Source organism: Dendrobates tinctorius, unplaced genomic scaffold, assembly GCF_039654945.1.
Source record: "Dendrobates tinctorius isolate UK_male_01 unplaced genomic scaffold, ASM3965494v1 ptg000177l, whole genome shotgun sequence".
Taxonomy (NCBI): domain Eukaryota; kingdom Metazoa; phylum Chordata; class Amphibia; order Anura; family Dendrobatidae; genus Dendrobates; species Dendrobates tinctorius.
In genome coordinates this window covers 15,961,746-15,978,419 of record NW_027361844.1, presented here as the reverse complement: position 1 = coordinate 15,978,419, position 16,674 = coordinate 15,961,746, and the positions used below count along the sequence as shown (strand labels likewise).

At 34.2% G+C, this 16,674-nt stretch overlaps 1 protein-coding gene across 2 annotated transcripts in view; it reads left to right on the top strand.

Annotated features, from left to right (window-relative positions):
- Positions 1-514: 514 nt before the first annotated feature.
- The window catches only part of SATB2 (SATB homeobox 2), a 284,827-nt gene continuing 268,667 nt past the window's right edge, over positions 515-16,674 (top strand). Inside the window, exons 1-3 of one of the 2 annotated variants that reach the window (XM_073551555.1) lie at positions 515-568; positions 9,061-9,302; positions 10,009-10,230. In XM_073551555.1, the coding sequence (XP_073407656.1) occupies positions 552-568; positions 9,061-9,302; positions 10,009-10,230 (481 nt within the window). In that variant the 5' untranslated portion in view covers positions 515-551. Of the gene's footprint in view, positions 569-6,870; positions 6,935-8,937; positions 9,303-10,008; positions 10,231-16,674 lie in introns of those variants that run through there. The other variant, XM_073551556.1, reaches the window with a different exon arrangement.

Sequence of the window (16,674 nt, the reverse complement as noted above, 5' to 3'; positions counted from 1 at the left end):
ATTTTATAGTCAGCACCTGAGTCTAAAATTTATGAACCAAATTTTAAAAAAGTCATAAAAAGGCGAACATTAACACAAATGACAATAAAATGTATTTTTTTTACATTTTCACTTGCAAACAATTTGTTTCCGGGCTCAAAAATAGTATTTTATTAATACAGAAAAAAATCATAACCAAAAAAGTACAATATTTTTTAAAGACAGTAATCAGTTTTTATGTTAAAAAAGATCAAGGTAACAATTGAACACATCCCCTAGAGTGTATTACCCATATGAAAGTGACAGGTAGCCAATAAAAACTGCAGCGTGCAGGAAAACCACAGCTACTGTAGGTAGATTTATGAGAAGATTCTAATGGTACTTCTAACCAGCACGTAAGGAAAGAGTTAAAACGAATTACTTTTCTGTGCACTGGTATAAGTGATAAAGAAAAGTCCAGCAGACAGAGCGGCGGATCTGCCAGCCTGACGGGTGGGCTTGATCACCCACTTTGATTCTCTGTGTCTTCAGCAGCACGCTTTACAAGCTGAGGGCAATGAGTGAGAAGGACAATGTTTCCCAGAGCAGGGTGAGTATATGATCAGTATTGGACGCTGACTCGCTCGTGAAATTAGCATAATATTGATAAATATTCATTAATTAGTGAGCAGAGAGGGAGTAACTGATGGATGACTGACAGGAGGGAGGAGGTGGAGGCACCGGCACCTTCACAATGGAAAGAAAGCTGAGCGATTCCTATACCTGCCTCACTTTCAAAACGCCCTTTTTGGCACTCAGAATGACATTTTTCTTCGGAGAAGAGTGAAATAACAGAGTACAAAAACAGACCTACCTATATTAGTAAGTAATGAAGTCTGCAAGAAGATATTGGGTTTATAATTAGAAAGAAACTTCTGACTTCAAAACATACCTGAAGTTCACACTAACCTGTCGCCACCGGTCTTATCATGGACTGAGCTTGAGTGAAAGGGTTTCAGTATGGTCTGAATATCATCAGATCAATGTGGTCTAATATATATATATATTACATATATTACATATATACGTATGTAATATCTGGCTGATTCTGCCATAAGCTCATTCATGTCAATATGCCATTACACGCTGATTGCAGGCACTTAATAAACAGATGAGATATTTCCAAAGACAACAACAAAATATACTATAATAATAAATATATATACATTTAATTCTTAGTATATATTATATATACACTAAAAAGTAAATGTATATATATGTATTAATAATTATTACAATATATGTTATTGTGGTCATCTTACATGGCTATATATATATATATAGACACACAAACATATATATTCTTCTTTATACAAATACATGTATTAATACATATATATTGATATAGTCATGACATATTAATCATCATTCCTTTATAACAGGATTTAAGCACAACTTATTGTTAACAAGGTATTTGTTCATTAGACAGATATTATGTGTATATAAATGTATATATTTATACACACGCATCATCTCATATAGTCTCTCTCTCTATATATATATCTATATAAAATCAAATTTGTAGCAGATTTACTGCTTTGTTTTTGTTTGTAAACAATGATCTATTCGCAAATGTATACACCATAGAATTATATGTCTCTTCCTTTCAGGATCAGTACGCTAAGCAAAATGGACTGGATATAAAAAGTGGCGCTACCTGGAAAAAACATGTTTTATTATTATTATTATTATTATTATCATCATCATCATCATCATTATTATTATTAGTTTCTAATTCATTTTTAATATTTGTTACTCTTATTTTTATTATTTCATGAGTGTATGTAACGACTATTATGCAACTATATATTATATTATTATTAGTCTCTAATATATTATTAATTACATCTATCTCTATTATTTTTTTTTACTAAAATGTGATAGAATTTGTATACGTGCAGTATTGTTCTGTAATAATAATAAGGTTGTTGGTGACAATAATATTCAGTATCCCCACATACAATTAGTAGGAAGGTTATAGAAACACAGACTAGATTCAGAAGTCTCCTCTAGGTAAAGGTACAATAAATTATATAAGTATTTCCTGCTATTATATTCTTGTTCCTTCAATCTACAGTCATTGTTTCCATCCAATAACCTATCAACTAATTAATTCTCAGACTTTAATACTAAATTGCAGTAAATATAATTAATATTGAATAATTTCTCATTAAGGCATCACACTCTTTATATGCCGTTTGTGCTATAAACCATTTCTACAAGGTTTTTTTCAATTAAAGAGCTTCTTACAGTTAAGCAAGGTGTTAGAAATACCGTTACAATTTCATTTTTGGCTGTTTGTATGATATATGAGCTTTACCAATGATTCCATTTCTTTAACTAAGTAATCATAGAAGACCTAATAATGATATCTCGCGATTAACTAGGTATTTATTTGTTAATATATTAATTAATATATATAAATTGCTTTATTTTTTCTTCGTTTTTTTTTGTGTTGTTTGAATTTCACTAAAATAGGCTAACTTTAAACGATAAAGAATTATTGATAAGGGATCTGTTTATGCACGATTCGGTGATCATAATTTAAAGGCAATATAGGTTTGACTCAAAATGCTACATTTATATATAACAATGTTGTCATAGAAATATAATCTATTATGCCACCCTTTTAGTTGCTTATATTATTAAAACAATCATGGAATGAAGGATGAAAATATCAAAAATAAAGGTATAAAATAGTAATAATAATAATAATAATAATGGTTCTATTATTATTTTAACTCTTTTTTGTATATATAATATATATATATATATATATCTCCAAAGAAGGAGGAAGCACATTCCCCTTTTTTGGATTTTCATATCTTTGATAGGAAGCTTTCCAGTTTCCTTGGGGGAAATTTGCACCCATTTAGAAAGTGCTGCTATTTTCCTGGATATATATATATATATATATATATATATATATTACTGTGACTTTTTTTTTGTATATATATATATATATGTGTATATACATATTTACAACAAATATATTTAATATATATATATGCACTTATTTGTACATGCACACACTTTTAATTGCATATACCGTATACTTTGTATTAAATAAATTTAAGATTGAATTGTAAATAAAAAGCTAATTGATTGAACTAAAGCTTATTATTTTTCCCATTTTCAGTAACCCATTAGTTCCTAGTTTTGTCTGTAGATCAGACATTTCAGGTAAGATATTTTGTGCACAGTTTGCTATGGTCGTAAATAAAACACTTGTAAGGTCAGACTCCAATATATAGCAATCTTTACAACAATGACCAAGGGAAACTATAGGACAAAAGAGAGATTAGTTTAAACTTGTGAGGTATTTATTGATGCTGTCTTACGGCGATGAGACATTCTTAAACTTCCCATAAAATACCTGCGAGTTGCAAACTCCTGGCGAGCACTGGTTTATATTCCAAATACTTCAGAAAATAAGTGCGATCAATAGTAACCATCTCAATTACTATAACATCAAACTATGGCAAAATGTAGGGAGCTCCTTCTCTAAGGGGAAGAATATTCTTCCTGTGGTCTCTGTAGAAAGTGGTGAATGTTTGCCTCGGTTTACAAGCTGTGTCCAGTAACTAATCAGAATGAATTCACAGGGACCCGTCATTGATTAGAAGTAACCTAACGATATTCTCTGCACTAAACCTCAGAGTCCACAGAGTCTCCAGCTAAACCAACTCTCCTCTGGCATTCCTTCCCGACATTAATGAGGAGAATGACCTGTTCACGTTCTACTTTCAGTAAAAATAATATAATAAATTTATTTATTCTATTTTATGCGCTACTACTTATATAGCACCAACATACGCCACAGTGCTGCATAGTGACTATGTGGAATAACTTCTGTAGACAAAACCAAGGGATCATCAACCATATTATCAACTGTGTCCTGTCAGCCATCATGTCACTGTCCCATTTAGAATGAAACATTTGGAATATATATATATATATTCCAAATATATATGTGCGTATATATATATGTGCGTATATATATATGTGTGTGCGTATATATCTATATATATATGTGTGTGTGTATATATATATGTGTGTGTGTATATATATATGGAAAAAGGGAAAAAGCAGCACAAAAATTGAACACACAATGCGGGTGCAAGCCTTCCAGGCATATACCAAACCTCAAAAATAGTCCTCAAGATGAAAGCAGCACACCAAAAGAAATCCAGTTAAAGTGCTATTTATTAGCCCATCTGGCTAGCTGCCCATACAGCGATGTTTTGGTCCTGGGAATTGTGGACCTTTCTCAAGCATGTGTGTGTGTGTATATATATATATATATATATGTATATATATATATATATATATATATGTATATATATATATAATATGTGAGTGCATATTATATATATATCCCTTCTTTACTTTAGCTCATATATTGTTATATATAACAATATAGGAGCTAAAGTAAAGAAGGGCTATGTATATATATATATATATATATATATAGTATGCACACACACATATATATGTGATAAGTATGTGTATGTGATATATGATATATATGATGAGTATGTGATATATGTATGTGATAAGTCTGATGTGTACATGTAATAATTAGTTACAATTGTTCACTTATATAGTTAAAATATATATATATATATATATATATACAGAGAGAGTTTTAATTTAATTCAGACAATGACGATCAATGTAATTGTCGCCATGCAATATTATATATACTTAATATACTTACTGTATACTTACTGTACATTACTCATAATGATCCTAATTGGTAGAGAAAAATAATTAAAAAGAAAGTGGGCAACAATTTTCTCTTAAAAAAAAAAAAAATTAAACAGTGCATTTAATGCATTAAACACGAAAACCTTTCTAGCAAGGACAATCTGATTTGAAGAGGAGGTCTGTATTACAATGTCATCATGAGCCCAGTAGGTGGCAGCATTTCAGGATAAACAAGTGGAGAGGAGTGTAGTCTCTGCCTGCAGCGTATACCTGTACATGTCTGTGGATTGCTGCCGGTAGCTTGTCTAGTGCTTTGCATCCACAAATATTTTTTTTAAATAAATGCAGTTAATAATATTCAATCATCAAAAGAAATGCTATATTCCCCAAAAAATTCTTTTCACAGTTCTCACAGTTCCTGTAAATACATTTAAGCTTAAAAGAGAGAGTGCAGTGAATGTCTTGATATCAGCACATGTTGATAGTCTATTAATCTTCCTTTCATAAATAAAGAATGATGTATGCCAGAAGCAATCCATGTATTTTTATGTTGTCAAACCACGGTCTCCAGGGATTATAAATTGGAGGGCAGAGAAGAAAAAAAATAGCCCAAAATGTTCAGTAGGGAAAATCTCATTTATCATCAAATTTCATTTTAAACAAAGGTATAAACAGCCTCGGAACGAGCAATTAAATATGTCAGGTACGTGCCATCCAATCCGGTCCCCCAATCGTTAGCAAGCGCAATAAGTATCAAACACAATGGATTTGTATTTCCTCCGTGATACATAAACATAGATATATAGGTATATAACGAATGCTAAGAGAAAAAAAAGAAATCTATTTATCTAGATAGATAGATATTTTAATATTTTAGAGGATTATTACATTCAAGGGTGAGGCAGGTTAAAGGATCATTCGAATCCACACGAAGAAGAAAGCTCCTGGCGATTATTCTTTAACCAGCGATAATCTGCAGGCAGGTATTTGTTTTGTAACAAACATTTTATTGCTGTCTACAAAGACTGAAACAGGACCTAAAACCCGCAGGATTGGCTTTCAATTTATCATCCACTTACAATGTAAAGAATTTACACAAAATGTATTTTTGTTTTACCTTTAATTGTAGTTACAAAGAAAGAAAAAAAAAATATGTATACACACATCATATAGCGTTTGCAAACTACTGACGGACTATTTTCCTATCGAATACTGTCTGCTGTTGTACACATTTTAGACTAGTGTCAAAAGTAACACCGTATATAAATAAGAGAAATTATTAATTAAAGCTACACATAAAACAAAACCAGACACAACTTTGGGTCCATGTAAAAGTTTTATTCATTTCATTAAAAAAAAGATAGGAAGCATAACAAGTAAAAAATGAAATACGTTATTTATATGATCCGGTCAATGAGCGTCCGGGACTTGTGTTACCTTGTGATCTGCCCACAATTTATAATAACAAGTGCTTAATTGTATGCATAATTCAAACGTCCCCCCGACTGCCTTAATAATTTAGTATCAGTAGTTTCCCTAAAAACGTTATAAAATATTTACACTTGATAAAATATTAACAAATTAACAATCTAAGTCTATTCTTTAGGATGTAGTTACAAAAACTGCCAGCATCTGGTGAGTGAGAGCTCGCTCCAAAACTTTTACGAGATTCAGTTGAAAAAAAGGGAGTTGGGGACCTGCAATAAACACAAACTGCAAGATTTACTGAGGTTTAACATTCACAGGGCAGAGAAAACTCCATCTGCAGGTATGGATTGGGGTTATCTACTTTTAGACTTTTTTATATGCCAATAAAATGTTTATTAGAATCTTAATGAATATTTGAAATCTATCTATCTATCTATCTATCTATCTATCTATCTATCTATCTATCCCATATCTATCTATTATCTATCTATCTATCTATCTCATATCTATCTATCTATCTATCTATCTATCCCATATCTATCTATCTATCTATCTATCTATCTGTCTCTATTATTTGAAGTCTACCCAATCACATCATACAATAATTGCGACCAATCAGGTACCATCAATTCATTTGGAGACTCTAACAATTATTTATATTTGTTGGGAGCCAGGAAGTCCATTATTATTACCAATCGCTCTTAGTCGGGGAGTGTATATCTAGAAGAACTTTGCTTTCATGTACTTTATGTAATTGGGACACATCTCATGCAATAAGGTAAGCAACTTACACACTTTACATATATATCGTGCATGTTATGGTTAATTTTAATAGACTAATAATTCAATCATGGCTCACAAATGCCTATTTAATGATCACAGGAAGGAGAAAAAAGCCAGACTGATTCATCTACAATTTTCTGTAGTGTGTATTAATTCATTTATACAATTACTTGTTGAATTGATGATTTTTATGTCCTTGCAATAACTGCACAGCAGTCCATTTACAAGTGTGTGTATATATGTATATATATATATATATATATATATGTGTGTGTGTGTGTGTACACCACACACTTTGTAAGCCTATGAGGCTTACCAGTTTGTCTGTTTGTTTACTTTGCTTTCCATATGCTATATGTATGTATGTATGTAACCCTTTTCACATGTTCAGCAGAATGGAATTGATGGTGCTTTAAATATATATATATATCTATACATGTATATACATACATATATACATATGCATATAGATATATGTGTGTATGTATGTGCAGATATCAATGTATATGAATACAGTTACATGTTATTTGCTACAATCCTACCATATTGTCCCTATATGTAATTATGTATATATAATGTTTGTATATAAATATATATGTGTGTAGTTCATATATATACCTATATATATATATATATATATATATATATTAGTATATGTAATCTTGTGGCTTTACAGTCAGGTCACAGTGGGTGGTTATAAGGAAAAATGAACCTATTGTAAACTGCTGAAGTGTAACTGTTGGACCACAGCTGGATCTCTGGCGCCATCACACAGCATTGCACCGCCAGCCATTAGAAGCATGTGTGAACTGTGAGTGATTCCGGGGCATTACCTACTGCCATCTGCCTAGTAATGTTTCCATATTTTAATCTGTAGAATATGCCAGCCATGAATCCAGCCATGAATCTGCTCTGTCCATCTCTTCCTCTCTGTCTCTCCCCCATCCTCTCTGGATAGAGCTGTGATGCAGCACATGACAGTCAGGCCCAGAATACAATTACTTGGTAAATTAAAATACAAATGTAACCTGACACAATAAGGACTCCTGTAACCGATCCATTAATTCTTCTGGGACCTGCAATTCAGTTCCTAGAGGATCAAGACTGTGTATTATGGTAATTGCATACAGTGTACTGTGTAATCGTCACAGGTCAAACTTACCTCTAACTACTCCCAAACACTTCCCTTGTGTCCCCGGATACCTAATATCGCTGCTACATGACCAGAAGAGTTGTATTACATTTCTGCATATGATACATCAATGACAGTCAATTTGCAAACAACACACATACAATACAATGTTGCTCCCCGTCCGTGGCGTAGTTGTTCCCGCACTGTCCGTATTTCCTGTTTTCATGCCAGCCCCATATGAGTAGGGATGAGCATTTTAATGGAACCGATCATATGCTCCTCTATTACCCATAATAAATGCCAAACCTTCATACGGCGTAGACTGAGAAACAACATGATCAGCACATTCGGCGCTTGCTCCTCTCATCCATGCTTCCTCTGTATTATCCTCCTCATCCAGTCACCGGGCTCCAGAATCTCCCTCTCCTTTAAATAAAAAAAAAGTACAAGACTGGAATAGAGCGGTGTTCCTCAGCAGCAGTCCAGAGCAGGTTTCTTTCTTGCTCTTCCCTTTTCTGTGTCTCCCTCCTCCTGGAGATCTGTGTGTGTTTTCTTCCTGTGTACTGATCCTCCCCTCCCCATATCTGAATCAGATCCTCTGTCTCAATTGCTCTCTTTTTTTAATAGCTGCATACATGCTCGCATGCATGAGATCAAGCCTGGATGGGGGTGTGTAAGAAAGAAAAGAGACACAGAAAAAAAAGCTGAAATAAGGAAACCAAGGACAGCCCCAAAAGGACTTGACTCGAACTTAACTAATAATCAGCGCTGTCTCTGTGTGTCTTGTGCCAGTCACTTTGTGTTGCTGGCAGACGAGAGAGAGATTGAGTCTGTCATATCAAGTTTTTTTTTTTCTCCCTTTGCAGCCATCTGAAGGTACTCTTAACGTGAATTGTGTCATTCTGCCAGATCCTAGTACATTGAGTCGCTCTTCGTCGAACGTGTGAAGTTTCCTGACCAAGTCCCCTTTACCTCTCCACACAAAACAGGAAGATTGTGGGGATCCTGACGACCTTTCTGCCCTGTCCGCCAACCTATAATATTGCAGAAGACAATAAGGAAGAGGAGAACAACAGTAACGGAGCAGCTTTTTCCAGAAGAGAACCGAAAGGGATAGAAACGAAGAAAAAAATAAAAAGTGAAGATAAACTTATAAACCTGGAGTCATTACTTATGATCCATGGGCAGAGCTTCAGCCCATCGCAGGCAACCTACAGACAGGCTTTAAGCAGTAAGTACCGACCTACCTGTCTACCTTGCGACACTCTGTAACACGTTAAGCGTCATTATTTATGTATGACATTAGTATTACTTTAGCGTTAAAAATTGGAATTGTCTCAGTGAAGCCCCCTCCTTGCACACATAAGGTTATTGCAGGGCAATAAAGCAAGCCATATGCAAGCGGGTATCAATAATACACATTTCACTGCGTCACAGCTCTTAAAGTTTATTGCAGCCTCCTTTTCTATAACTTCAAGATTTGGAGTTGTCTTGTGCATGCCATAGAAACTTGCATGTGACACGGTCTGAAGAAAACTCCTTAACTTCTTCGGAAGACTAATTGTAAGTCAAAAGTGTATGAGAAATATATACATATACAGTACACACACACTATATATATATATACATATATATATATACATATATACACACACATTTCGTATAAACGTGTATCTATGTTTAAATACATATATGTATACATATATTCTGATATGTTTAGATACTATATAAGCAAGTTCAATTTCATAAAATCATACTTGAGAAATGGAATGAGAATATTTTTATTGGAAATTTGTTCAAATATTTTGTTTAATATGTTTTATAAAAAAAATATAAATATCGTGTTACTGTTAAACTTCTTTGTATACCGACCGATATAGTAGACGATACAAGTAATTTTTTTTCTGTTTGATTTCTGTCTCAACCCCTTTACATAGATCCATATTATTGCGATCTGCCAGGGAGAGCGTTATCCCCGAACCAGAACAGCATGGAAATGAGAAGCGAAAGTCCCAGCTTAAGGGATAGTCCAGACCGGAGAAGCAACAGTCCAGATGCTATAAGTCCTCCTCCAATCAAAGTGGCCAGATTGGAGCAGAACGGGAGTCCATTAGGAGCCAGAGGACGACCAAACGGCTCACTCTCCAAATCTGTGGGAGGTAATGAAGCAGCACTTTTAATGTATACACAGCAAAGTGGTAATAATACAATGGCAGCGAGAGTCAAGGTTCATGTTGACTATGGCATTTTTTTGTCTCCGGTGTTGCATTACAGGAAGTTAGCTTGTTCTTTGTTGTATATGAAGAGTGGGGTGACCCAAGGGTTGGCATGTTGCAGGCACGGTGCCACTTTGAGTTGTTGGCAGCTCTTTGTCACTGTGATGTAAATCTTTCTAGCTATTCCTCGAAAGTTTGCATTCCTTTTTTTTTATCTGCTTACCCCATTTACCTATGCTCCCTGCGTGAAAGATTTTGCTCCACAGATCAGGCTTGTGTTTAATGTCGTAGCACCCTCAGGTCGGAATTCTGGGTTTCACTTATGTTTAGAGGACATATGTTTAGCATTCTCCGTTCATGTTTTCAGGCAGCAGTTGACACCGTTTATTGTCTGGTAAACAACTCTTTGGTGTTTACACTCACTTTTGCACAAAATTATAATATGGTTGTGAGATTTTTTAGTTTAATGGGTGTATTGGCTATAATGAAATCATTTACTACTGGGATTGAGGTTAATGTTTTTAACTGAAGAAATATTGGAGCTGATTTATTCAGTGACGGCATTTAGGAGAAATTCAATTAACTTAAGGTTCATTTGAAATAATTAGCATAGTTTATACTTTTATATCGATCTGCCTGTCTAGGTATAGCGATCTATCCATGCAGAACTATGAAACATATTCATTAAAATTTTTTATTAATGGATGGATGAGTTAAAAATCCTTCCAGGCTATAGTAATTTAAGAAACGCTATGGTCTCACATTGTGTACAAATTACATTTATTAAGTTTTTGATAAATGTGACAGAGGAAAATGGAGCAATATGTATGGGCTGTTGGCTTGAAGGCCTTTTAGGCTCTTTACACTTTTTTAGTTTGAACGTGTCTTTCTAATTTCAACAATCAAGTAGATATTAAAAAATAAATGAGATGATAATAAAAGTAGTGAAGACATTTTGTCCAATGATCACCCTAGTAATAATACTAATAGCACACAGTATGTTGAGATATATATATAGAGAGAGAATATTTGTTAGAAAAGTTTCTACATAATATATAAATTGACAGAATGTACTGTAAATGGCTACATATAAATTGCATGCAAAAGTGGTTACTTGTTAGTGTTCTCGCCATTGGGAATGTGTCATCGGCTTCACTAATACTCTTAAACAGAGCTCAGTTGACACATAGAACCCCGGAATACAGCCTTGAAAATGAACAGTAGGTGTGTAAATATCCCTGGTGCCAGAGGACGTGATATTTAGGTTAATATCGCTCAGACTCAGTCCATTGCCTGCCTCGCAGACGTCCTGGATTGTGCCATGTGGCATCGCTAATACGAATGACCCCTTGTGCTAGGTCTGACCGTTGCCCTTTAATCATTTGAAAATCATGTATAGATTTGTCTGGCCGATAGTGTTTAGCTTTCTAATTAACGTCACGAATCTGCAGACAGACCACACTTTGTGTTCCTGAGCTTGGGCTGCTCTGTGCAAAGACTGGAATCCTGCTGTGCAGTGTACCTCTCGCAGCTACAGCACGTAAAGAGTTAATGCAGGAAATGTTAAGACTCTGTCCAGAAACCAGTTTTTAGGGTCACTGAAAATAAGTGTCTGTGTGGTGGAGGACAGGATGGGGAGAACATTTATCCTTATGCTAAGAGAACGTCAGGATCTATAATGTATTTTATTGTAAAGGGCGAATAGCAAAAGTTTTATTATGGTAATTGTCAATACTTTATTTTTTTTTTATTTATATCTATTCCTGTATATTTATGTTATTGATAAATCTTCATTACCTCTACACACTTAGGTAAAATCACAAACATACAATAATTATAGATATATATTTAGAAATATATAAATATATAAAATTAGAAATTTTATATATATATATATATATATATATATATCTGTGTATAGTTCTGTCTGTACATACGTGAATTGCCTGCAGGGCTTTCCTTCCAACTATTTACTTCTCTCCATATAGATACAAATATTTTAGTCCATTTTTATCCATACATACTTTTGTATATTGGTTTAGTTTTTGTCCTTCTGTCATTTACAGATCTGAACTCGTCTGTCCTTGATGCGTTAATTGGCTTAATATATTTAGCGTCAAATCGTATAGCCTTTCTATAGTTCCTGATGAGCAGCAGGGTAGGGGCAAAGATGTTCACACATTCACTGTGGAATGGCCTTACGCTTCTCCTGCTGGGATAGGCCCTTTGTCACTTTACCACATTTCCTTCAATTATTAACGTGCACTTTTTGCAACACCAGCTAGCTGAAATTTCCATGTTACGCGGTAAAAAAATTTGTCATTTAGCTTAAATAGCCTTTGTAACACGCCAATCGCTAAACTAGGAACCAGACATAGTAGGAGGTACGAGTCCGGTTGTTTCGATTGCTCAGTTCAGCATTTGTTAATTTTCCAGTAGATGGATAGATGTATTTGTGGACAGAAATACATATTTAATTACGTGTGAAGGATACTCAATCCTAAAGCAGTTAGGGGAGGACATCTTTGATAATTAAATGTAGTTATTTGATAATTGATTTACTTGTTTCATGTTGGACCAAAAGCTTTTAGTGGAAGTACAGAAAAGAATTGTTATTCAATTGGAATTTTCTAACGATTATCAGTGGCCGCCATGCTGGTGTGGAATCTGTCCTGTTAGTCGCTGAAAGCAACAACTTCTCCGTGTTCGGATATTTAGGAAGTAGAAGAGCGATTTTTGAAAATAATAATAACGAAAATGGTGAATTTGATAAAAAATAATTCATTAAATTCAAACTATGTTTTAGGAATTTGATTAATATTTTAGAAATATGATATGCAATATGTGTATTAGATTTCCCTAATTTGGGATTTTTCTTCTATAGAAGCTTCTTTGGCTTGATAATGAAAAGAAATAAAATATCAGCTATTATACTTTTTTTTTAACATTTCCTCACTTTAGTAACTTTTATTATGTGCATGGTTATTAGAAATTGTAAGGTGCTTCTAGAAGATATAAGCAACTCTTGCTCACTCCTCCCCAAACTTGATTTACAGTCACATAGGAATACATCAAAACTGGTTGACCATCAGTATTGACTTACAGTCGTTTTCTCGCCTCACTGCATAGCAATGGGTAGCCACATAGGATTGTGCACTATGCCTGAAATGATGATATCTTGTGCCAGTGTCGGCCATTAGCTTGGCACGCTTGAGGAGTTACAAAATTATTACTCACTGCTCCAATACATGTGTTAGGCTTCAATCCATTCTGCACAAAGTGGTGCGTTCAGATTTTTTTTTTCTTTTGACAAAAGTTCAGCCGCAACCTGGACATGATTATAAACCACCAGACAGAGACAGACGACTCTACGAGGCTCGTTGCCTACTGAATACGCTGTGCTTCCAACCTAAAAGCTGATGTATATCCTAAATTCTCCCGTAGTGTTTATGGGATAAGTATGGTCTGTCTAGGAAAATGCTACCGGTTAGCCAACAATAAATCTTTTGCAGAATTAAAAGTTGACGGCTTAGCCTGTAAACACAAAATAATTTGTCTTGAAGATATTTACAGAAGATTGTCGGCCTCCTAAGGAGAGGGGGCAGTTAAAGTCCTTGAGATGTGAGATAATTATTTTTGGGGGGCTAAATATTCAACATTGTAGTAAATCTAGAAGAACCCAAATTCCTTGCCAATCCCATTGCTTTTTTTCTCCATTATTGGCCTTTTACCATAAGGTCCAACTGGCGGTTGAAAACGGTTTAATTTTTTCACTCTGTATCTTCAATGCAATATTTGACATCAATTTAGTAAATTAATTCATATTTCAGTGCTATAATATGAAAAGTTGGCGCTGTGAGTGTGTAATGTGTATGTACCTACAGAATACATGGGGAGACAACATGATGTGCACACGGTATACGCTTTCAGCTATCAGTCCCCCGATCAGGGTTGTAATGTTACATACGCTCCACGATTGATGAAGTGATTTGTCCAAGGTCACAAAGAGATGACACTGGGATTTATGCGTGGGCCTCCCGCCAGACTTCAAGTGATTCATACAGATTTCGACTTCATTAAAATACATTTTGGCTAAAGCTGCTTAGTAAATTGGGACAAAAGTTTGACATAAAATCCCTTTCACAGCTTTTGTTGGCATTTTTTCACTTGAACATTAAATAAAAACATGGGTAGTCTATGTAATACTCATAGGCTGTTATTTGTGTACTTTAGTTTTGCTTTCTAATTGTTATTTTATTGATTTTCTGTTATTTAATTGATTTACAATCTAAAATATACAGATAAAGATACAAATGTGCACCTATAAGCAAACACATACAGATATACACACACTAATGGACTGATATAAGACACACTTATTATGATACACATCGTATAATGAAGATGAAACAACATTCAGGATCACTTTTACAATTTTCCTACACTTTATGTATATTTATTGGCTTCAGACTGCCATACTTGATAGTCACTTAGCTTCATTTTATAAAGCCGTATTGTCATTTAGGCTAAAAGTAATTTTTTTTTGCTGCCAAGTTTGCATTTTTTTTACATTTAGGAACGCATTTGTTCCACTTTGGCATGAAATGCGTTAGTTAATGTTAAAGTATTTAATTCAGCTTGTCCTGGTTTTTGGCAATTCATCAATAAATTATATTTATTTTTATCAATTAAATAATTAAATAATTATATATTATATTTTATTTATATAACAAATTCCCAAACTATATCTAGATCAGATGGAAGATTTGCCCAGATATGACATATTTTTTTTTAATTGACTGTAGATGTAAATTCCTTAGCTAAAGCTAGTTTCCCCTCATCCCTAAAGACTGCGTATATGAACATCACATGTGCCTCTTCTATGCGTGTCCAATATGATTGTGGCACAGAGCCGAGGGCTGCTAACACAGCATCAAACTCCTATTAGGCGTTTTGACCCTTATATATATCTATTTTTATTTCCAAGTAATTTTTCATATATTGTAATTATACATGCTGGCACTGGCCTTACACATTGCTTTATTTTATGAAGAAACATGGCAATTCTTGCAAAGCTATTGCCCTCAAAGTTGACGCTTGTGCCTTTATAAGAAGAAATCCCAAAACTAGGATGGAAACAAATGAAAATATGTTAATTCTCTGGGTTCTTATTTATTTACTATGCTTCCTTGTGTAGCACCAACATAGTCTGCAGTGCTTTTACAGACATTTTCATTACCCAATGGGGCTCACAGTCCAAATTCCTATGCATGGCTTTAGAGTGTTGGAGGAAATGTAGCCCATGCAAAAATTGGGAGAATGTAGAAACTCCTTGCAAATGTTGTTCTTGGTGGGATTCGAACCCTGGACCCCGGTGCTATATACTGAGCCATTGTGCTGGGTCTTAAAACAATTTGAAAGCTTCTATGGTTGATTGTACACTCCAGTCTAGAAAACTAGGCATGTGGGATTGTCAAGTATTGTTAGATAAATGTTGCCTATGTAGGAAACTCATAAGTAAAAGATGAACAAAAGCAATACAATAGTAATCGTATGAAAAGATACGCTAACCGCACAAAGATACAACAAATAGCACTTGCCTTCGGTCACTGCTTGCTCCCCATTACATATTCTCCATGCCACATGAATGATAAATTTAATTTGGGTTGTGTACTGTTATAGCTATGAAACAATTCTCAAAAAATAAATAGATGCTGACAATAAAAAAAACGTTGGTGGCTTTGTCGAAAACAGTAGTGTTAGCCATATTGGGGCTCATTTACTTAAACAGAACATTACATTTTTGGACAACTTTATATAGAACAGTATCCTAATCACAATGGTACCAGGATTCACTAGAGAATGGGCAGGGATTCGAGACCCTGTATATGGGAACTTATACTATTCACGGATGTGTAAGTGTTAGAGCATCAAGGTATTGTACCTAATAAATGTATTAGATGAATTTTATATCACTCACATTTTATTATTTAGGAATCAGAATTTGGCTCATTTTTGCTAATGACAGTTAGTGTCAAGCCTCAAATACTAAAGCATAGTTACAAGAATTTGATGTATTTTATTTTGTCTAATTGGCCACCATATAAAGATATGTAGTGGATAAGTGTCAGATATAAAAGCAACGTGAACAACATCCCTCAGTGAAGCGCAGAAAAGCTGTGGACATTTTCTGACCTACGTATCTGATGATATGGCGAACAGACACTACTTTACATCAAGGGATAATTTAAAAGTTCATTATTTGGATATGTTCAACTTGCGAATGAAAAATTGGAATGTGTTGGCCAAGATTATAATTCTTCTAGAACGTCTTGTCTTGTTAACTTGTCTTTTACATTATGTGTGGGTACATTGATAGAAATGTTG